The sequence below is a fragment of the Ptychodera flava genome, chromosome 20, assembly GCF_041260155.1.
Source record: "Ptychodera flava strain L36383 chromosome 20, AS_Pfla_20210202, whole genome shotgun sequence".
Classification (NCBI taxonomy): Eukaryota; Metazoa; Hemichordata; class Enteropneusta; family Ptychoderidae; genus Ptychodera; species Ptychodera flava.
Genome location: NC_091947.1, coordinates 26,009,957 through 26,033,503, shown reverse-complemented (window position 1 = coordinate 26,033,503; position 23,547 = coordinate 26,009,957). Strand labels below are relative to the sequence as shown.

At 38.4% G+C, this 23,547-nt stretch overlaps 2 protein-coding genes across 3 annotated transcripts; one reads left to right on the top strand and one right to left on the bottom strand.

Moving 5' to 3' along the window:
* Nucleotides 1-12: 12 nt before the first annotated feature.
* On the top strand, nt 13-17,735 carry LOC139120425 (eukaryotic translation initiation factor 2-alpha kinase 3-like). Its single transcript, XM_070684825.1, has 16 exons — nt 13-340; nt 1,690-1,820; nt 2,177-2,377; nt 3,858-3,985; nt 4,374-4,623; nt 5,576-5,732; nt 5,995-6,234; nt 6,725-6,881; nt 7,297-7,494; nt 8,710-8,832; nt 9,609-9,752; nt 10,294-11,077; nt 11,336-11,500; nt 12,215-12,316; nt 12,930-12,992; nt 16,329-17,735. Exons 2-16 carry the CDS (start codon nt 1,764-1,766, stop codon nt 16,479-16,481), a joined length of 2,922 nt encoding a protein of 973 aa, XP_070540926.1. The 5' UTR covers nt 13-340; nt 1,690-1,763; the 3' UTR covers nt 16,482-17,735.
* LOC139120427 (uncharacterized) lies at nt 17,729-23,527 on the bottom strand. 2 transcript variants are annotated; one of them, XM_070684827.1, is made up of 5 exons: nt 23,386-23,527; nt 19,894-19,941; nt 19,488-19,539; nt 18,523-18,652; nt 17,729-18,016 (listed from the first exon to the last, which is right to left on the bottom strand). In XM_070684827.1, exons 2-5 carry the CDS (start codon nt 19,920-19,922, stop codon nt 17,886-17,888), a joined length of 342 nt encoding a protein of 113 aa, XP_070540928.1. In that variant the 5' UTR covers nt 19,923-19,941; nt 23,386-23,527; the 3' UTR covers nt 17,729-17,885. The 2 variants fall into 2 exon arrangements, with proteins under 2 accessions (XP_070540928.1, XP_070540929.1); XM_070684828.1 differs by having other exon boundaries at nt 23,390-23,527.
* Nucleotides 23,528-23,547: the final 20 nt, after the last annotated feature.

The window sequence follows — 23,547 nt, the reverse complement described above, 5'->3', positions numbered from 1 at the left end:
TTCGCACAGCCGGAAGTTGTCACATTCGCTGGGACTCCCCAAAACAAGGTGACGACATCGCATGATGTGCTGCTAACATGAGCCGAAGTTTCTGGAATTCTCTCCAGTCTTTGAACGCCCGAGGATGGGGAAACGTAGGAAAAGAGCATGGGCTTTAAAATGGTGTTCTTTTTTCACGTCTATCGCCGTTTTGGCGCTAACGGGACCAGCAAGTGCCGACGGGAGCAATGTTGACATCGCCGATGCACAGGCCCACGATAGCACAAGCTCTAACGACGGTGGTGAAACAGGTTGCAACGAGGAACAGTTCGCCCATAGCAAGTATGACAATCTTCATAAAGGTATAAACAGATGCTTTTTAATTTTAGTCTCAGCTTTATTTTTACTCAACCAATGATGACAAAGTTCAGAAGTTCGACTTTCTATGTAAACACAAACGGCCAACATGCAGATTCCAGATGTTGTTGGATTGGCATGTCCTTTGGAAGCTTCGAAGCCCGAGCACTGCGTTGGTTTGCTTTGCTTTTGCTGTCGGTACACATTTTGTTGGGGCATGGAGCTTTTTGGTAGCTCCATGGTTAGGGTCAAGTCAAGTATTTTCCCTTCTAAGTCACGGCAGTATTTTACGTTCGCATGCCTTAGTAGTGTAGGAAACTCCTTTATTTTTAGTTTCAAGACTGAAACCGGGTCTTATTATGATAACTAACATTATGCTACAATGACAACAAACAATTTTCATGATAGAATACGCAAGCTTTTCATAAAGTGATTTTCACAGTAATACTGTTACCAACGCCCATCAGTCTTCTTGCATACTTATTGGAAATATATATAGTATCGGTAGATGTTAATGCATTGATAAGCCGGGAGTACCCTCGGCAAAGTTGAAAGGATGAGTTTGGAGTCATTAATGAATGAATGAAAATAAATTTGAGCTATGAATAACAAATAAATAAAGCAACTAAATCAGTAAACGCTTATTGTATGGAATACACCTAAAAATTATCAGCTTGAAATTTATTGCCACTTGATGCCACTTTCTAATCATCGGAATTATCCTCCAGGCCTGCAGGGTTACATATATGCATTTGTGGTGGTGTTTAGTGAAGAAACTGATTTGCATATCGAAACAAAGTGAGGGACAAGTTGAAACAATGATCCTTAGAAGAGAATAGTAAATGGCATTCATGCGTTATGGTAGTAAACATAGTCTGTGGTGTTGTCATCGTTGGGTATGGAGAGATCTACCTAGGAAGATTTTGTTTTGCTTGTTGAATTAGAGTGTATTGTTGCTTTATCCTGGTAGTTGGCCATTTCAGAACTGTATGTCACATTTATTGTCATTGAGCTCTGGCGGTGATACCACTTAATGGTCACAGTAGCAGATACAATGTACATCATACTGCACAATGAAGCAGGGCCCTGAAATGAAGAAAAACTAAGCTAAAATAGCTTTGGAAATTCTAGGACAAGCATGTTCAGATCATAATCCTTTACCGCCTTGCATATATCAAATGCCAGTAACAAGACGGACAAGTGCAAGGGAAGAATTATCATCAAAGTCCAGGGCATACACTGTAGAACACATTCGCTCCACTATGTGGAGGGACCGTGCATAGAATTATGATCTAATAAGATTCACTCTATGCCAAATTTGTTAAGACTGTGATTTATATTAACACATTTCCTAGGGATTTTATATTGGTAAGTACATTGGATGGAAAGATTTCAGCATTGGACTTGAACCAAGATGGTGAAGTATTATGGAGTCTGGATGCAGAACTGGACCATTGCTGTCATCAAGCATTGACAAACTGATGGTATGTAATTATGTTGATAATCAGAAATTTCAGAAAACTTAGTTTGAATTGCTAAAGGCAAAAATTCAGTAATTGCCTACAGATTTGAACACACAAGGTATGGCACTGATTCACCTAGCAAGGCATCATCAGTCAAAACCGCTTGGCTATATCCCTACCCTTATAATAAAGAGCTGGACATCTGTGAGTATGGTGTTGTTACTTTGACATTGGCAAACAAAAATCAACATAGATGGCAGTATGACTTTATGTATCTCAAAGTATAGCTCAAACAAAGGTCAGTATACACATTGATCAAAATTATGTGACTGGTCTCTCAGTGTCCTTGACCTGAATATGTTTGTATACATGTACAGATTGTGAATGAGAATGGTCGTCATTTAAGACTGGTGCCTTCCCTAGATGGTGGTCTTTACAGCTGGGATGGAGACAGTGTTGAAGCCCTGCCATTTACAGCTGAATCCCTGCTGAAGTCGTCCTTCAAATTAAGTGATGATTCCATGATTGTTGGCGGTAAAGAAACCAAGACCTATGCTATAAGTGCCAGAACAGGCCAGGTAAGCAAAATATGTTTGTACTGGTGTATACAGTACCATTTATTCACTTTATCCTTTATTATGTTCACAGCTGGATTTACAATTTTGTTGCTATTAACGAAGGTATTATTGTCAGTAAGGTGGTTGGAAAGGCTAGAGCGTCAGTTATAAATTTCAACAAAACTATTAAAATATAAAAGTAGTCAACATTCTATGTGGAATAAAAAAAACGACACATTTGGGCACAAAGGCATTGCAGAGTTATAGCCTGTTAAAACTTCTGAAAAACTGACCAAATAAGAAGAAGTTGGGGAGTCTTTAGTGTATTAACTATGGTAGAGGTCCCCTAGCTTTTAATAAAATGTTTGAAAAGGGAAAGTCATTATTTGCTGTTTTTCAGGAAAGTTTGACAAGGTGGTGCTGGCATTCAGAGTGAGTGACTGCTATTGTAAATGCATTTTTAGATTCTTTGAGTGTCAAAGAGGTGTCAAAAGTGAGATTAACCAAAAAAAACTGCTCTATGACTTCAAAAGAGGGGTGCAAATATGGCTTGTTTTCAACATTTTGACAGAATAACAGTTTTCCTACATAATTGTATACCAATTTAATCCAACTTTGAAATGAGATATGGACATGGAATTTTACAGCCTATTAACAAGGTTACAGATAAGATTTGTACGGCACAATTTTCCTGTATTTGAAGTACTTTTTGAAAAATAACATTTTGAAATTTGAAAGAATTTTAATAATTTTTTGATATATAAACCCATGTAAAATCATAAAAACAAATTTTATTTACAAATCCTGCCGTACAAATCTTACAATAAATAGTGTCAACATATTTATAACTAATTTGGTAATATTAATACTATCCAATTATTATGAAATTCAAATATGTAAAAAAAATATGAAAAATTAAATTTTAATATTTACTGCTTCATATTTCAAAATCACGGCTGCAAATATACAATTTTTATATTCTTTGGAGAAAATATTAACTGAGGGAGTTATCCTGAAAATTTGAACTAAATATCTTGATTCTAACACTTGAAACTTGACATTAACTCTGAAAAAGAATTGGTGCAAAAATAGCCTTTCCAACCACCTTAATACCTTGTGTGACATTAATTCAAAACAAAAGGTAGCTACACAAATGTGTATTTGATGTATTTACCAGTACATTCTATTGTCACACACTATCTTCTTCATGTAGTGACAAACATTTGTGTGTAACTGATTTTTTTTCAAATTTCTGTATGCAACTGAACATGTCAGTGTTGCTTAACTTTACCTCAGTATGCCATGTGTTGCAAAATGATACTCCAGGAGCTATTGAGGAAGTTGCTGTATGTTCTGTTTTCCATCATGTGAGAGCCTATTTAATTAGTACCTTGTAAAGGGTTATGGAATATGATAATTCTGAAATGAAGAGATGTACTGAGAAAATTTGTACTCTGTTTTAAATAACACTGAGGTCAAATTTGAAGCATTCTCTTTCCAGCTTCGCTACATATGTTCGGCTGGTGGTTGCCACACTTTTGGAGAAGAGCAAAAGAATGAAGATATTATAATGGTAGTGAGAGACCATCAGACTGTCAGGGCGGTTGAGCCAAGAACAGGAGGAGAAAAGTAGGTCCTGTGTATGAACCATTCGAGTAAAGCAGTCTAGCATCTAGCCCATATTTCAAACTCAACACTGGCTAGTTTTGAGTTTGCAACAAGCTTGCATTTTTACCATTCTAATACTAAAATATATTCTTTCCCAAAACCAATCAACTTTTTCATCTCAGAGAAAGGTTTATAACTTCAAAACATTTTGATGCAAAAATTGAATGGATCTGTATTTTGTATTAACATATATTTTCCAGTGAGATGTATTGTTTGACCATGCTGAGTATATTTGATCATAGACCCTCGAGAAATCCCGTTTTTCTCGAGGATCTATGATTTGATCAACAGCTTTCTGACTGTATTGAATATCAATTCACTCACATTGAAATTTTTCAAATCTTGACAGATGGAACTTCAGTGTAGGTCAGCATAATGTGAGATATCTCAAGGCTCGTCAAGACAGCACTAATTCAAAGTACTCCCATACATGCGATGATGAAGATGGATGTGAAGTCAGCGATTATGATGAATACGATTTCTATTTTGATGATGATGAGGATTACCGTGTTGATCCTAATTTGAAGTTTGTGGTATCAGAAGGCATCATTCTGGCATTCAGCAGACAGAATCCAGGCAAGCTGGTGTGGCAGAAAAAGGTTAGTGCAAAGTTTTAGATTTCAGAGTTAGGTGCCTTTTATGTAGTACTTGTAGTTTCTTGAGTAGTGCTCCACTTTGAGCAGCTTTTTGGCCATGGGTATACATGTGCAATGATGTTATCGCTCAAAGTGGCAGTACACAATTGTTGGTTCTCACACAAGTGCTTGTTTCCATTGACTACAGATGTATTAAACAGTCACCTGTTCCAATTTGCCAAACCCGGAATTCGAATCGACACGGTACAAAACAAAGCCATGTGCGCAAACGCGCACAGACGACGTGTATTTCCATACGCGTTCAGTACACATGTGGGTTTGTTTGTACCGGCATCACGTGATTATTTGGGCGTACTGGATATGTAGAACGGCGTACGCATCGCGTCCTTTTTATTCCGGAGTAGAACCATTTTGCCACAGTTACCATGGAAAGAGAAAATCTAACCAATCACAGATTTTAAGTGAGTAGCTGCTTTTTAAAAACAGCACTCTCACATGGGCATTTTAAATACCAGGGAATACCCCTTTGACCATATATGGGCCTATTTAGATTTTAGGTGACTGTATACCTTTAACATGATATTAGTCCAGTTGCCTGACCCTTCACACTATAAAACCTAATTTACAATTTATCAGAATGTTGGCATCTGGAAGATCTTATGAGCATTATCTATCGGTACACAGATTAAAGAATATGATTCCTTTCTGTAATGATGCATAATGGCACTGGATACATTTGACTCCTCTTCAGCTTAGTTGCACTAAAATTTTGATTAATAGTGTGTATGACTATGAGAACATAAAACATTGAATAAGAATCAAAGTCTTTAAAACAACCCAAGGTACCACATTATTATTATTATTGAAGCAGATTGTTGTTGTACACGAATGGTCCATGCAAGAGTTAAATACATGTAGCTTTCACAACATTTGACTGTGACATTTGTTTTTGCAGCTTCCCAGTTCCATAGCATCAGCCTGGACTCTGAAAGATGGAGAAGTGGAAAATGTCAATTTGTTTGAAGCAAACAATGTACCCGCTTTGTCTATGGATGAGAAGGAGCAAACCAACAGTGAAGTTGGAGACTACATGAAACCTATGCTTTACATGGGTAAGTATTTAAAGAGATAAGAAAATTCTAAGACCTTGCAGTAGAGTTGAATACAGATACGCCTGAGATGTGCTCATGATGTTGTATTTCCGAAACCAACTGATTGTTATTACACTCAGTGACATAATTTTGGTGATACGGCTATATTCAACATTGAGTACAGCTGTTTTCATATGCCCTTGGCTAATAAATACATAGCAAAGAGGGCACAAAGCAGCCAGTTTTCATAAGTTATGAAGTACTTAAAAAATTTTCTTGGTAGGCATGTATAAGAAACAGATGTACATACAAGGATCCACCAAAATGAAGCAAGAAGTACGTGAAGCTGTTGGTGCAGCTGATGAGAATAAAAATGGACAGAAATTAATCGCTGGACCAAAAGTAATGTGGCGGCCATATATAGCAACAGCACCATCTAGAACCCCTGCATTGATCACTCATGTGGTTGATGATGAGGATAAAGGTTGCAAGACAAAATCCTGTATGAATCAGTATCCTTTCGGTGAGTTTTCCCTGGCTTGTATGGTAGTATTGTCTAAAATCACTTCTTGCATAAAGTGGAGATGTTTGTTCATCAAGTAAATTTCATAGATGTTCAAAAACATTTTCATTGTCAATTTCATGTTATCAATTTCGACATAGACTTGGCACACTGGCTACAGATTAAAGAACTTGATTGATGAAAATCATGGGCAGGTATCTTTTATACATGTAAAATCACCAGTGCCTCAAAAGTAGACGTGCTGACCATGACAAAGTTCAGAATTTATGGAAATAGTAAATATTGGGTATGGGTGTACATCCCGTCAAAGAAATACCAAAGAAACAGGCAAAGCAATTTTATAAATACAGAAGTAACAAATAAAAAGCAGTGTTAAGCACTAACTTCAAGCAAGACCATAACGAGGAATGACAAAATTCTGAGAATAATTCACATTTATATGAAAAGGCTTTAACTACGCATAGTAATTATTCATTTCTTTGGCCAACAGACAGTGGTTATTACTTATTCACTGACCAGACACCTGTTCAGTTAGTTAAGGACAATCATCGCAAGAAAGATAAACAGAATTTTGAAGGGAATGAATCCATTGGTGCTAGTGATAACCACTGGGATATATTGTTGACTGTATCAATATGGGAATGGTGGTAAGTCTTTCTTCCTTTCTTTGGAAAAATAACTTCATTTACAGTATGAAAGGCAGAGTTATATTGTGCAATTATGGCAAAAATTACTAGCAACTAATTGACCATTACAGAAATAGGGCTCACTTAAACAGCGTAATAATTGAAAAGTTGCTGTGATACTGATAACACATTTGCTAGCAGGGCTTTTGTTATGTCATAAAAACAACGATATGGACTTCAAAGACTTGCTGCACTGTGTATACATATAATGTATACTTGAAGCGTGCTTAAACAAACAAGTTTTGCATGATAACCACCATATTGAAATTTTTACTGTGATCACATTGTTTGGAAGGGTTTGCTGACGTTATTTTTAATGAAAAAAAATATTATAATGTATAATCTTGAGACATTTTCTGCTCTTCAAAAATCACAGGAAAGAGGTTCTACAGGTCAGCATCCTGCTTTCTATGTTGGCTGATATTATTTCAAGGAAGCTGAAACAAAATGCTGAGATTCAAAACACCCGAAACAATGATGAGATAACACCGATGCCATCACAGAGTCCTGCAGATAACCAACCAGCCAACACACCAACCAACACAACCAGTGATTCTGTAGAATACAAGTCCAGGTACAAACATCATCTTTAGCCACTTTAAAAGAAACTTTGCCGGGAATCATAGTTAACACCTTCGTTATTTCTCTAACATGAAGTTGTGCGAAGTTACTGTCTAGTGTTGAAACAGTCAAGTAAATAATGGACTAATATGTATAATTTCCTCTCCTTAGCATATGCAGCAATCCATTGCTGGTATAATCAGTGTAGGTGGGCTTTCTGTGAATTTTAATGTTGTCTTCAGTGACACTACACAGCATTCAGTCTTTATTGTTACAGTTGATATGTGTATGCCCTTAATTTTGAAATACTCGTACATGAAACTGTCATGATGGTTCAACCCATAGTCGTGCAATTTGTCAATATTAATTAATGGAGTTCTTATGGAGAATGTTGCACATAGATATTGTTTCAACTTCTCCACAGTTTTAGTATGATTCTACTCACAACTTACCAGTACACCTAGCGTTGTGCATTGCATTTTCAAAGCCCTAAAAATTGCTAACTAATATTTCACAAAGACTAAGCTCCAGTCTAGCAAAATTACGTAACTTGCATCCTCATGTTCAGGCTGACCTACGTCACGTACATGACCAGTATCCAGGAAACTAAGCTGTGTGCCATAAGTGGGCATAGTATATAAGAATTAAATAACTCCTATGGCATTCATTGCCAATTAATTACTAGAGCGACAAATTTTGTGATTTACGGTACTTCAAAAGTCACCAGTGACATAATTTTGCTTGGCTAGAGTCCTTCACAGTCAAATAGGCAGATTCATGGCTTTGACAGAAAAGCAATGCAAGACATATGGCAGTCGTGCTTTCTTTAACTGAGCTCCAAAACTATGGCATGACTTACCGCAAGCAATTCGTCAATCATTAAGTCTGGAAACGTTCGAAAACAAATTTAAGACACATCTTTTCAAACTAGCTTACTGTGCAGAATGAACAGATATTTTTTTCTTGGATTCTGGAACTATATAAATTATGTTTGATTGATTGATTGATTGATGCTAGACTTTGCAGAATCGTACCGTATATATATATGTACCAAAAGAGGTGCTAGACAACACAGGATATGTAAGGTCAACAACATTAATTGCCACAGGGCAAGAGTACACATCAAGAAATGCACACAGTCAAGTTAGCTCTTTTCTGGGCACTGTGCTTGACATGAGTTGCGAAATAATGGTGTGTGACATATTGCTACTCTTGTGTCTCTTTGCAGATACGTTGAAGACTTTGAGCAGCAGTTATGCCTAGGAAAAGGTGGTTTTGGAATTGTGTTTCAGGCCAAGAACAAGTTAGATGATAGCGAGTATGCTGTTAAAAGAATTACTCTTCCTGACAGGTAATCACAAAAACTGATGTCAGCTGCATATTCAACTATTTCAACTCCAGACTTGGTCAAAGTTAGCATTTAGACTTATGATTGATAGACCAGCCTAGAAAGAAGGATGAATGTGTCCAAACCAATTCACAAACACCACCAAAGTGGAAGCTGTTTCTGAGTTTGAAAAATGTCTCACTTATGGCATAGGTTTTCAATAGCACAAGTCCCAACTTTTTCATGTATAATCAATCATCTTACCCTCTGGCAATCTGCTATTTCTATTCACAGTCAGTTTAATGGAAAGTTTTGACCATAGTAATACCAATGGTACCCTGCTTTCTTTCAATGAATATGCAGGATGAACCATCCTCTGCAGCTATAAGGAGTTGGTGTCGGAAAACAGAGAGATGAGATGCATGCATGGAGAGTGCTTTCTTTCTGACAAATGTCATTATTTTCATCCAAAATGATGATAAAGCTCTCATTTGCATTGAAAACAAGAAAATGTATACATGAATATTTCACCTTACCTCAATTTTGTTCGATGAAAAACTGCTGTTGACTCTGAAGTATGCAGACTGCTGTATGAGACTCCCATTAATTTGCTGCATATTAACAACCAATGCCCATGAAACAAAATATTTTAGTGTGTATTTTATTGTTTATAAGACAAATCACTCAGTTGTTCATGTGTAGTCTATAAAATTCTTCATACTAAAGATCTTCACAATATCCACAGGTTTTTTCTTTCCTAGCATCAATTTCATCTACTTTGGTGTCTTTACATTTTGAAGGGAAAAGGCCAGGGAGAAAGTGTTGAGAGAGGTTAAAGCCCTCGCTAAATTACAACACAATAATATTGTCAGATATTATGCCACATGGTTGGAAACACCACCAGTTGGCTGGCAAGAAGAAAAGGACAAATCACTTGGAAATGGGTAAGTGAGGTATTTGTGCCATGAAATTGCACAGGAAAAGAAAATCTCCATGTATTTTACTAAAGCTGAGGTTATGTGGAACTTTTGTGACTGTAAATGTTCACTTAAAGTTCTCTCATGTAGTGCTTATATTGTTTGTTTAGCCATCGTCATATACACTGCACAATGTAAGGCACTGGTACATGTACATGTATTGGTATTAAGTCATCTTTGGATTTGCAGAGTATTTAACTCGTTATGATACTAACGTGTAATACTTCAATTATTAAATGTGACAGAGGAGGCTCTTCAAGTACATGTATGAGACTATCACTGTACGTAATTTTGTGATGTTTACTGATGGTGGCTGCAGGAAGAATGATTACAACTGCAAGTGATTGATTCAAATGCTCATAAACACCAAGAACTTCTAATAGGTCACTCACTCACATTTCTCAGTGTTTACCATGCAGTGCGTTCCAAGCTCATCTGATCAGTTTTGCTTTCACTCATCTACAAAATTTCAGTATGTGATATTAAAATTTTATCTGTTGAATGACAGTGACTCAACAACACCGTTCAACACTTACACAGAGTACACAAAGGATGTGTCACTCATTCGAGAATCACCCAGACTGAAAGGAAAAACCTCTAGTGAGGTCATTGAAGCCCAGACTAAGCCATTTGGTGGCAGTGATAATGATTCAGAATGGCAGAACAGTGGTGTTATCACTGGAGCAAGTGGTGGATTTGTGCCCATGGATCTTGAAGATGATGAAGATGAAAGCGGCTCCTGGAGTGTTGATTACCACGGCAACAACTTACATGATGAAGTGACTGGGAGTTCCTTTGGGATAGATTTTAAAGATGATCATGAAAGTTCTGATTCCTCAAGTGGGGACACTCTGAACAATGTACCATTTCGTAATTATTCTAAGACAGAGAAAAGTGACTCTTACAGTGTTGTGTTTGAAGACTCCGGCTGTGGTGACAAGCTCAGTGCAAGTGCCACAGAATCAGACTCAAATACCACTGCCAACAAACAGGAGACTACGAACAGTAGTTCACTGGCAGGTGTCACAGTGGACAAGGCACAAGTGCAGAGCTCAAAAGGCGACAGGACTCCTCAAAATAAACTCTGCGCAGCTGAGAGGAATGTGAAAACCCCCATACAAAGGGCATACCTTTACATACAAATGCAACTGTGTAAGAAGGAGACCCTGAAAGACTGGTTGCTTGAGCACACTGTAAATAGAGATAATCAGCAAGTTTTACATATCTTCCAGCAGATCGTTAGTGCTGTACATTATGTTCATGAGCTTGGCATGATTCACAGGGATTTAAAGGTATGTCATCTTTCAAGTCATACCGCAGAATTTTAATATGAAGGTTAGTTTCACCTGTGACAAGTGTCATGACTAACAATAACTTTGTGTACTTTTGTCATTATAGTTTGAGGTTCTTATAAGTAAGAGGTTAAAATCTTTACCAAAGCCTGATATGAAATGAGGTTAAAGCATTAATATGTTTTAGTTACGTCATGCTTATCCTTGACATTTTATTGTTGTTGCTATTCTGAGCTTCCCAGTTTTCCTTTACACCAGCCATCAAACATATTCTTTTCTATGGATGGGTTAGTGAAAGTTGGGGACTTTGGCCTAGTGACTGCGGTGGACATCCAGCCAGCAACTGGTCGAACTGTTGAAGATGCGCCTGAGAGGAAGCACACTGATCAAGTTGGAACACAGCTTTACATGAGCCCAGAACAGGTACATATGTATGCAATCATGAACTTTGTTTAATAAATATTGTAATGTTAGAGAACTTCCAATTCTATGAATGGGACAAATTTTACCAGAAGTATTTATGAAAATATTCTGCACAACTTACGTCCACGCAGAAACAATGTGCTATGGGACTGAACTTCACCCTAGTCATTATTCATACACACCACATAATATATCCTTATCCTTAATCATTAACAGTGGAGTGGAAGACTGCTTTCTGATGTTAATTTTGATTGTAGGCCATGAGCTTACCGAAGAGAATGACCCCACCTTCAAATGCAGTAATCTGAGTAGTCTTTTGCCCGATCATTAACAGTGGAGTGGAAGACTGCTTTCTGATGTTAATTTTGATTGTAGGCCATGAGCTTACCGAAGAGAATGACCCCACCTTCAAATGCAGTAATCTGAGTAGTCTTTTGCTCCGATTTCCTTCTATAGAAGAAGTAACTTTACCATAGACAAACAGTAGGATTGGTCCAAACCACGGTGGTGAAAGGGTTAAGGCAGTATTGTTTCATCTTGACTTTACCAACTAAATTGGTTGTAAAACTATAAAGTAGTTATGGGAGAAATGACCAAGCACAAAATGAATGAGCCACTTCCTAACAACATTAATGAGGCTAGAGGTATAAAGTGTACAGTATCTATCACGGGTCATAATGCTGTTATCGTTTTACAACGTCTTCTTCACTTCAGATTGCTGGGAAAGAGTATGGTCACAAAGTTGACATATTTACCTTGGGACTTATCTTCTTTGAAATGATGTATCCATTTGCAACACAATCTGAGAGAATTCAGGTGAGCACTGAAGTATTGCCATGCATGGGCAGTTTGTCTGCATCTTTTTGCACGAATTACAATACAAAATGCTCAAGGGGGGTATTACTTTACAGAACAGAGAAACAAGTTCACAACTGGCTATAGATGGACCATGTTTTTCCAGTCCATCTATGAACATGTCGTAAATGCTTTGCAGTGCAATAGGAAAAGCATCATCACAACTCAAGTAGTAATGCGCCACAGGTCATTACCAATGTGACCACTGATTATTGATTATCATGCTTTAACAAAAAGAAAGGTTGCAAGAGTGAAACCCATATATACATAGTGATACCTATTGCTCCCTCTTTTGAATATAAAAGTAAGACAATCAGACCAGGTTTGTCCTTGTAAATCATCGGGTTAATGATAGAATAAAAGTGAGACATGATCAAGTTACTTGATTTACCACCAACTTTGAGTTTTTAAGTCAGCACTAATGTTACATTGGTTGCATAAAACACAAGTTCATTACTGACATAGTGGAGTTCAAATGATGTATTTGTTGCAATTGCTCCAAAGCAGGTAAAATTGGACCATGGCCATGATATAGGAAGATAATAATTGTTGTAATTTCTGCAAATGCCTACAGGTTATGATGAATGCCAAAAGACAAGAATTCCCACAAAACTTTGTCAAAACCAACCCTGTACAGGTAAGACTCATTTTTCTGTGGAATTTTGCCTTTTAGGTGTTGAAAGCTCAACGTAAGAATAATTTGATCGGTTTTGGATAGAAAATACTTTTTCTCTTCATTAAAAGTGCATCAATTCTATTTATTTCCACTAACATGGAGTGAGGAGAGACAGAGAGAGCAGAATTTTGTTTGAAGCGGTGCAAGTTACAGGCTGTTAATAATCCATCATAAACATGATGAGCAAGGTGATCAGTGCTTGGCTAGCTGTTTTATTGGTGTGCTTTAACCCTTTTCCTGCCGAGCGCCCTTGTCCGTTATCCTGCCAAGTCAGTAGAAAACCGCCCCATAATATGTGCCTGCAAAAGATTGGCTCTCCTGCATGTTATCCTGCCAGGCATTTTGGCAGAAATCGCCCATTTTCAGGGTAGTTTTAGCCGTACTTATACGTGTTAGACTTCGATAATTTCTACATGCCCGTAGACAGGGGAAGGAGCTAAAGGGTTACTGCAGAAAAAAATTGAGGTCACCGGCTTTGTTTGCCCCTGGGAGTGCGTCATTTTATTGCCGTTTCATGTTTATTTTTTCGGAAATAAACTCCTTCAGTATTACGCACGTCCGCTAGGCACAAACATCACCTCACTCGTCTGTTAGTCAGAGACCCTGAGGGTCGTGCTAGGGGGTGCAGCAGCACCGGCAAACCTGTCCTGTTTCCCCAGGGTAGGGTCAATTGAATACGTACCTTCAACGACTTGGCAGTGTAGCACAAAAACTACGTTTTTGCCGTTGTATTAACGACATGGCTGAGCCATTGAAGCACAGCTCCACGTAGTTTAGCCAGCTCAGTTGGGAGTTGGTTTACGAGTGTTACCATTCATTACTGACTTAATCGAGTGGTCCTCAGTCAGGTACGGGTTTGTACCGACATGGCTTGGGCTGCAGCTAACCAGTGATAACCAGTCACTACACCCAAGTCTTCAGTTCACTTTTGCGATGCACGGGTGCAACGCAATATGCTTCCATTGTTCTAGCCATCGACGTGTCCACATGCCTGGCAGCCATATTGTACTGCTAGCTGGTTTGCATAACAAAAGCAGTCCCTGCTAAATGCAGGCGGTATCCCCGTAGCAGTCACTACGCATTGACCTTATGTGCCCTTTTGAATTCTCTGTACGCAAACAGCGTACGTAGTTACCAATGTGTCGGCAAGAGGATACGTTTGCCTGCAAACCAGAGCCAATACTTCGGACGATGGAATAAATAAAAAATCCAAAGCTACATCCATTGAATGGCACGGCCAAGGCGGTGAAGGACGTTGCCTGGCTTGAACTTGCAGAGCTGAAGCCCAGCTTAGTACGTCGGACACCAGTTTGTAATGGTATTTCCGAGTCGTTCATATCCGTTCCATCGGAGGAACAAGTCGAGCCGTCCCGTCAAAAATACGTTCTCATTTTCAGTCACGCACAACTGAATAAGTGACTTTTGTCTCGCACCATCGGCATATCTGCCAAGTCGTTTGCAAGAGGTAGCCTTCTAGATTAGCATTGCCGAGTTGGTCAAGTTCGGCAGCAATCTCTATAGTGCCAGGCAGCCAAGTACGTCCAACTCCGCCAGAAAACGTCACCATGCTATCCTGCCAAGTCCGCTAAAAAGCGGTAAAAAAAAACCAGCCCCCTCGGGTGTGGGGGACTGGCGGACAGGTTTCTGCACCTTTCCCTGTCTATCGACTCCGTGCGAACCCATTTCGAGGGGAAAAGGCGTTCCTTGTCAGAAAACCTCTCCTCGGATGACCCCTAAACGCACAGGGGATAGCAAAACGTAGTGCCGTCGACTTGGCAGGAAAGGGGGTACCCAAAAAGGCCCGATTTCCACCGGGTTGGGAGAATAACGGTCACCAGTGCTTAGATTCTGGCTACACGAATTTCAAGCGGATTTTCACCGACTTGGCAGGAAAAGGGTTAATTGTCATATTCTCTCACAGTGTGCAAGATTGAATCATGCAAAAGGGACTCAAATATCATGGAATATGATATGTGATTTTGTATGACTTTCAATAGGTGTCAACTAGCTTAGGGACAGTCTCAGATTGTCACATAAGTTCAAGAAATGAAATTCCTTACATTAAAACCTCCTCCCCTTAACGCAAGTTCAAAGGTGCAAAATGTTGATGTCTGTCTAAAAGTACAATGTAGCATTTTGCTATAGTTACTGAAGAATATGTTTCCCTGACCACATTACATCACCAAGTTATAAATCATATTTGAGAACGAACCACCAGCATGATACTAACAAGTTGGTAATAGTTAGAGCTCAATTTTTAATCACAAAATAAAAGTGCGAAAGTGAAGTTCACTAATTTAATGGAGGTCAAACCCCCTCCTGCTGTAAACGAATGAATTTCGCTTTTTCAACTTATGCAACAATCTGAGATAGTCCCATATCCATCCAAGACTGTTTACTGGCTTTTCACTGAGCTTCAAGTGAATTTTTAGGAGTCTTGTCAATTTACCATGTGATATCTATGACCATGACAATTACACATACAACATGATTGGAACTTATGTGGAAGAATTTGCAGTAATGTTGGTTTAATCAGTAAATTGAAGCTCATCTACATGTACGTTTTCTGTTTTGCAATTCACTTATCTTTATGGGTAATTTGTAATATTGCAACTTCCAACCAAAGGGCAACTTACACTTTTGATAAAACCTATTCTCCCAAATTAGTTCCAATCGTGTTACACAGGAGCAACTTCAGTCAAAAGAGTATTCAATCCTTTCTGATTGGGAAGACAATTTGTAACAATACGACAATCCTGCCCCAAAATGCCACCACATTGTGTTCCCCTCCTATTAAAACTCATGAAGTAGAATGTTTTGCCCTGAGATTCTGTTAAGTAGAAATGTCCAGGTCCTGGTACCTTGGACAGTATCACTCTGTCACCTTTTCACTATGTGCCAATGTCTTGGAGAATATCAGGTGCTAGACTTTTGTACACATTTGTACCAGAGATACTTGTACCAGAGATACTGTACTTTATATGTTTTCATGATGAAGCCTGGGACAATAAGCAATGGGCTCCTCTTGACCTCAGTGCCAACATTAACAGATTCAAGGTCATTTGCATGAAACACTTGGTTCCCTCGGATATATGTAGTAGTTACTAATCCCTCTAATCTGGGTTAAATTAAGGTTTGTATAGCAAACTTTGCTTTTGGGTAGAATATGCACAAGGTAAACAGACGCATGGTATCTCTACATAATGACAATGCATCCCTTTGTATTCTATATACATATTTACTGCATAGCACAGACCATAAATTTCTAGTTCTCTCTACTTTGCTCATTTCTGACAGGCAAGGTTTGCTGAATGGCTGCTATCATCCACTCCAAGGGAGAGACCGAATGCAGATGAATTAGTAGAAAGTAACTGGTATCATGATGTGTATAGGGATTTTAAGCCACCTCCGACTCCTAGGAGAAGAAATGCCTCAAGTTGTGCTGACTAAAATCAAACTTTACCGGTATATGCCCTATTTGGGAAGGTTTCTCAAAAAAAAGGGTTGAAAATGTTACAGCCTAGGTGCATTGAACAGGGAACAACAGCAAACTCCAGTGAAGTGTGAGATTGTTACCCTTTTTTCTTGACATTACTGAACTGTAAGATTGCAATGTTATTTGTGATCCAAAGTAAACAATACTGGTAACAGCAATAACAGATGATGTTGGCCAACCATTTTGTGCTATTTCTTTATACCTTTTCTTGTAAGGAGCAAGAATTACATTCAGAAGCATGGCAATCAAATCTGATGTTCTATAAACCATGGGCAGCTTGTGAATATCCAAACTGGACAAAATATTCTTCCTATTGTTGTTCATTTCCTCACTTTTTATGGTCAGTTCCAAATCATCACTACATGTTCATCATTAAGACGAACAGACATTATTTGCTGTATATTTCAGTACTTTTATGGTTTTCCCGTATAGTTTTAACAAGTTAACAGGCAAGCCTGTGTGTGGTTTTTAAACTTCATATTGCAGGTCTGAAATACTGTGCTCACCAGATTTCAATTTCTATAATTAGAAAAAAGTGTCATTGAAGCTGACCTTTTGAGTCCTATTGCTCCAAACTGTACAAAATATCATGTCAGCTTCTGAAGATTTAAGTTTCATTTGCTTCCACATCACAGAAGATTTTATAAAGAGCAGTCTGTATGTTGAGGTAAATGTTTGGATAGCCACCTTGTCTCCTTTTATTACAGTCAATCATTAATAATATTCTTTATGTGACTTGCATACAGGGATATTAAAATTAAAAAGAGAAACTTACATTCTGAGAGCTTTATGCGAGACCAAACAAACCAAAATAGAAGCAGACATTCCTGGAAGGGTAAATTTGACAGCTTTAATATCACATATTTAATGTACTGCCAATTTCAAGGTTTTGATGAGAATATATTCACTACTTTGAAGAGCGTATCTCTTCTTATGAAGAGATACAAAGATAGCCATTCTTAATACTTATTAGCAAAATGTAAAACTTAATCAGCAGACAGAGAAATGATCCTTTATAAACAATAGTTTACAGTAATTTATTTACCATGAAACCACAAAGGAAATCTTACATGAAATATTCAAAAACTATTGTAATATTTAAAGGAATGCTGTTACAGGCATGACAAAAGAAGTGTACAGATTATATTTTTCATGTCTCCATACATCTTCAAAATAAAAAAAAATAAAGATTGTTTTAAATAATTAAATATTTTGTACATTGTATAATTTATCTCATTGTAATAATCATACAAAATATTGGTCCGTAGATTGTGTTCCGCATGTTACATGTATTTGCAGCCCAATGATTCTGTAGTTTTAAGAAATTTCTGTTTGAATGTCATGGAATACAGTATATACTACTGTTCATTGCTAGTGCTTTCTACAGCTGCTATGCATTTCTGACATTGTTCCTCAGTGCTGCGAATGGTGTCGACCAAAAATGGGTTGAATTGAGTTGCAAGGTCCACATGCAACAAATGGCACTTTACTGCAATTCAAAGAGAAAACTTCTAACAGAGCTGTGCAGTCAATATATGACACTACTATTACATCAATCCTCTCAGGCCTGAAGCCCTACATGCAGGGGTAATTCAGGTATGTCACCAGCGTTAAATTAGGCAAAGTATTATGTTACCAGTGCAGAGGACACTTCCCGATAAGTATGGGAATGTGGACAATTATTCATAATTCTATTAGCCCTAGGTTGTGTGAGCCTCATGAGGTCTAGGTCTGAGTGCTGTGACTAAAATGACTTTAAATTTGTGATGCTAGATTTGTGTGTGTGTCATAGATGTAACATACTGAAGGAAGTCTGTTATCTATTACAGTAGCCAAGCACTAACTTTCATTAGGAGATGGGGATTGTTATGCAAAAAAAATGTTTGCCACCAACAATGTAGTGCTGATGATATTTCAAGAGTGAACATGGAATGCCAGTGTTATGAACAAATATGGATAGCGATACCATTACAAATTATATTTATCTGTGCTTACCGCTTGCTTTTGTCATTTTTTCTCTCATCTCTGCTAGCTCCTTTTGGAGGACATCAAGATTACTCTTTTCCTTGTGGTGGTCAAAGTCAATGTCTGAGCCTCTATGGCTATGCGAACCATGGTTCACAATCTGCAAATATTGTTTTCAGTGATTTAAAAGTATGAAAATGGGACTTAAAAACTACCAATATCAGTCAAAACATACGGTACTTGCCTTGCATGCAAGATATACATGTACCGACTTTTTAAGAAAGGCTTCTCAACATCCAAGTCCATCAGGCCCAGCTTAAAGGGAGGGTGTCGTTGGAACTCTGCTCAAAGGTTGCCGAGGACCCCCACAACCGATGTAAACAATGTATCTAGGTTACATTGGCGATTGATGAAAGTTGAAACATGTTTGTTCAAGATGAATATCCTAAAATTTAAATGTTGCAGCTATGTTGACGTGACGCATAAAATACATGGTTTGTAAATAAGAAAGTTGCACACACGCAGTTCCCATAACACCCTCCCTTTAACCACTTAGAACTACAGGCAAAACAGAACTGCAACAAGGTATGGCGTGAAGTGGAATCAGAGTGGAAATATCTGATCTCTCAAATCACCTTCTTATTTTGGCCAAATTATGGCTCAATATTGTTTCACTGAATATTGACTAAAATCTACTGCATTCACATTTGGGATTGTAACTTGCACAACGTCTCTATTTTAAACCCCAACTTGTATGAACACCATTTTTTTGTCTCTGAAAACCTCTCTTGTCATAACAATTTGTTCCTCACCTGTAGAATGTGAATTCTTTTATCAGAAATATTAATCATTTTTACAAAATGCTTAGGCCAGTGAATTCTCTAGCCTTAGTCTGGCATCAAAACCATTCTTGTTAAGATCATTTGATTTCATCTGAGCTTTCCTAATTTGTATTCTGGCTCATCAATTAAGCAGCGCTAGTATATGTGGTGTACCTGTCTGTGGATGTTTTCCCTGCCAAAATCATCCTCTTGCATATCAGAACGCCTGTAAAGTTGAGGGAAGATTTTCATAGAAATGAAATAATTCAACCTTGTAATTTTTGAATAGCAATAGTAAGGAGGTGGTGGGTAAGATAGTCCTCTTGTAACTTACTGTTTCAGGAGCTGGATGTATTATTGTTCACGGGGAGAAAAAATAAAAACTAGGCTAGAATAACTCAACAGGGCTAGAATAAGTCATAAGTACATTATATGTAGGTAATGAGACATAGATATGTTCAGTTTTTCATGTGATGATACATCACTGTATCGACCAATGACTATGCCAATGCTTTATCACGAGAGACTGAGAAAGTCTAAGCAGTATTTTATTGACTATAAGAATGGCTCTGATTCTTACCTTGTATGCTGCATGTTTGCTTGTTCCATAACTATTTAACGGTTCAACCTGTGGGTGGATGGTGCAGATGCTCATCTTAAATGGTGGGGAAATTTATCTCAAATGTTTGCCAATTTGACAGATACGAGTAGAAATTGGATTTGATCAAACAGTGTGACTTCTGTACGTAGTTGTTATGATTTGTGTCATTGATACATGATTACAATGCCAGATGACATTACAGCAGGGGACTACCCATTAGTATACAGCATCGGCCAATTTCATTGGTTTGCATGTTGAAATGCACGAAAACGTCCCTTATAATAATTGTCACTTTCTTAAAACATTCACAAAAGACATGGAATAAGAAATCATTTTGTTGAAAAATACATTGAAACGGTGGTGTTCATTTGCTAGATTTCAAGATGAATAGCAAGATTATTCCATTGTGTTAGTTAGTAAGTTACTGTTACTGGTACTATTAAAAGAACCTGTAAACTCCCGTATAAAAGCGCGAGAACCTACGAGAGTGGTCATAATGGTGGGATATTCAAACGTACTCGGTACGCTCTGGACGTCGTCAATAAAAACCGTTAATTTAGAAATCTACCGATTAATTTTTTTTCTTTGAAATTGAGGGATATGTGTATATTTTAGTATTTGGGCACAATATACTTGGTTTTTGATGAAGTTAAGTTTGAAATGACGTCTGGAACCAGGAAAAGGATAAAATATTTGCCGTAATATCGCCGGTATAACGTTCGATGTTCAGTTTGAATCTGCATGATTGACATGATATGCAAATTGCAAATGAGTCAGAGCGATACGTTGTTTACTTTTTACGTACGTAGCGTTGATTGTTCAACGCGGGAAAAAAAACACCAAATACTCGGAGAGTACCGAAAGATACAAACGCACACACACTGTGTATAATAAATACATGCAAACACATTTGATTCGGTAGTTCTCTTTTTGGAAAATTTGTTGGTCCTGAAAAGGACCGTTTTCATTTATGTTGGCCTACCTGAGCCGTACATTTTACAGACAGGAAGGCCTATACTGTCATTTATGCCCGACATAAAGAACGCCTGGTATGTTCGGGTTGAGACCACGGACAAGTACCAGCACAAATTCTGGCATGATCTCTCACTTTGTCTACACAGCTACACTGTCTGTATATCTTCTGTCTTCTTTTCAAATTTCAAGTTTTACCCTCGAGTCAACGTACTGTTGAAAGCGCAATCATCGCAATGCGATATGCGTAACTATCGCTTACGCTTAGCTGTTTCCAAAAGTGATATACATTTTCTTTCCCGATCTAAAGCCGTGCATGCCTATGTAACACAAAACAAGTAGCCTCCAGAATCCAATGTGCTGACAAAACCTGGGGGTTTTTTGAGGCCTGCTATCGCCTTCGGCATATTCGGTCGTCACTGCTGGGTCACTTATGCTGATCAGACTTCGAGTTGACAAACGTCGCCGGCGGCAGCTGTGGTCACCGTATCAATCAGTCCCATAAGTTGCACTCAAATGTCCGCGCTCGATCCCCATCACAGCTAGCTCCAATTCATTCCTGGCAAAGAAAATTCCCGAGGCTACCTCTAGTGCTCATCAGTGACCGCTATCTTCATAAAGCCAGTTGACATAGTGTGATTAGTCTGACTCTGACTACCACGCGTTTGTAATGAACTAGTATCGCGACTGCGTGAGAGTGTAGAAGTGCAAGTGCACTCGATTTTGGCGGGATCGTTCAAAGTAGCGAAATACTAGAACTCACCATTTTATAAGGAGGGATGAACATTGAAATAAATACTCCGAGAGATCATGCGATCACTTTATTCTGATTTTATTTTAGGTGATTAAATATTAACAGGTTTGATTTCTAAAATAAGTATTTTTCAGAAGCTTTTTGAAATAATCATAAGACAACAAATCGACACCACATTTCATTTCGGTCACCATAAAACTTGTAATCGAAGCCGGGGGAATAGTCGTCGGTACCCTCCCATCCGCGACAGCGCCGAGTTCATGAGACAACGAAATTTTGAAAAGGAAACTACAACTACCATCCAAGAACTGTGGAAAACTACGTTTTATAATGGAGACACAGCCCTGCCTCGCTAAACTAAGGTAGAATGAGGAAAGGATTGTTTGTAAGACAAAAGCTCTACAAAATTTGGTAGACTTGGCCGTCGAGCATTGTGGTAAATGCCCAACGTCGTCCATTGAAATAACCACACTCGATAAATTTGGACATCTAGTAGGCGAATTTGCTGTCTTTCAGAACTGTTTTGATTTTTCCCGTTCTTTCCTGAAATGCGGTATTTCTAGGACGATGTTTGGACAAAACGGTGCTTCATTATCAAGGCAAATACGACTGCAATCAAGACTCCCTGCAAGAGTGATGTACACTATGACTGACTCAGAGCCGAGGAAAACTCCGATAATAGATCCCGTGGCAGAAAAACTACTCGTTGGATTTCTGCATCGTTTACCCGTATACAAAGATGCGGATAGCTATTGCCACTGCCATGATATGCATTATGTTGAATCATTCAAAAACGCGCAGAATACAATGACAAACGCTTCGTTTTCGGACGAGAAACGTATACCATGACGCATGAGATCTAAGGAGTGTCGATCGATCGCCTGGCAACGTCATCACGGTTTGTGCAAATCCGAGGCGACGCCGCGCCGAACCTCTGCTCCAGTAAGACTTCGAAAAAGTCTATGTTCAAGACAAACCTATGGGGGAAATGAGTGGATGTATCGTATGGAAAGTAAACCGTAAAATTGGGTGAAAATAGTATACGTAAAGTCACCGTGCAGTCAATGTTTACATTATGTGGCGTGCACGTTCTATTTTTGGAGGTGTTCAACCAGCTGTTTTAATTTGCTACTTTTTGTTCACAAAGATACCATATTAGTTATGTTTTGCTCCGCCCATTTTTATCGATTTTTCTCGGTAGGGCCCTACCGAGAGTTACCGGTACTATTAAAAGAACCTGTAAAATCGCTGACGCAGTTTTTCTTAGCGCTTTTCACATATGTATTTTGTAGTTGCTTTGCGCAGTTTAGCAACTCACAGTTTTCTTCACACAACCTAAACCTCATTTGTAAAGGAATGTTTTAGAGTTTTAGGAGTAGCATGTTTGAAATAGCAGTGTATCAAAGGCTACACAATTTGTCAAAAAATATGCATAAGTGTACTGCAAAATCAAAGGTATGGATTATTTCTATATGAGATAGCCTTTAAGTGCCGATACGTACTAAATGCTAGGCCTTGCCTCGGATACCAGTAGCTTACCTAAGCAACTTTTCAAGAACCTATGGGTCTGCTGAAGTATGAAGTAGGTACTCGAATAGTAATTTGTAGAAAGTAAAATCCATCCGACCGTGAGTGCCAAGAGCCCGCCCCGGCCAAGAGCAGCGCCGCGCAGTTAGTTCGATGTTGGCAGTCAGCGAACCTGACATCTGAGGCAAGGAATAAGCCATGAATCTTATGATACTCACATACGATATAATGCTGTAGAAGTCTCCCGTACCAGATCTGGGCTCTTCCTCAGTTTTAAGTACAGTTTCATCAGAGCAGTATGCAGCAGACGACAATAAATTGGTCGACCCTTTTTGCCCGACCTTCAAAGTTTTGTGGTTGGCTTAGCTAGATCATGTGAT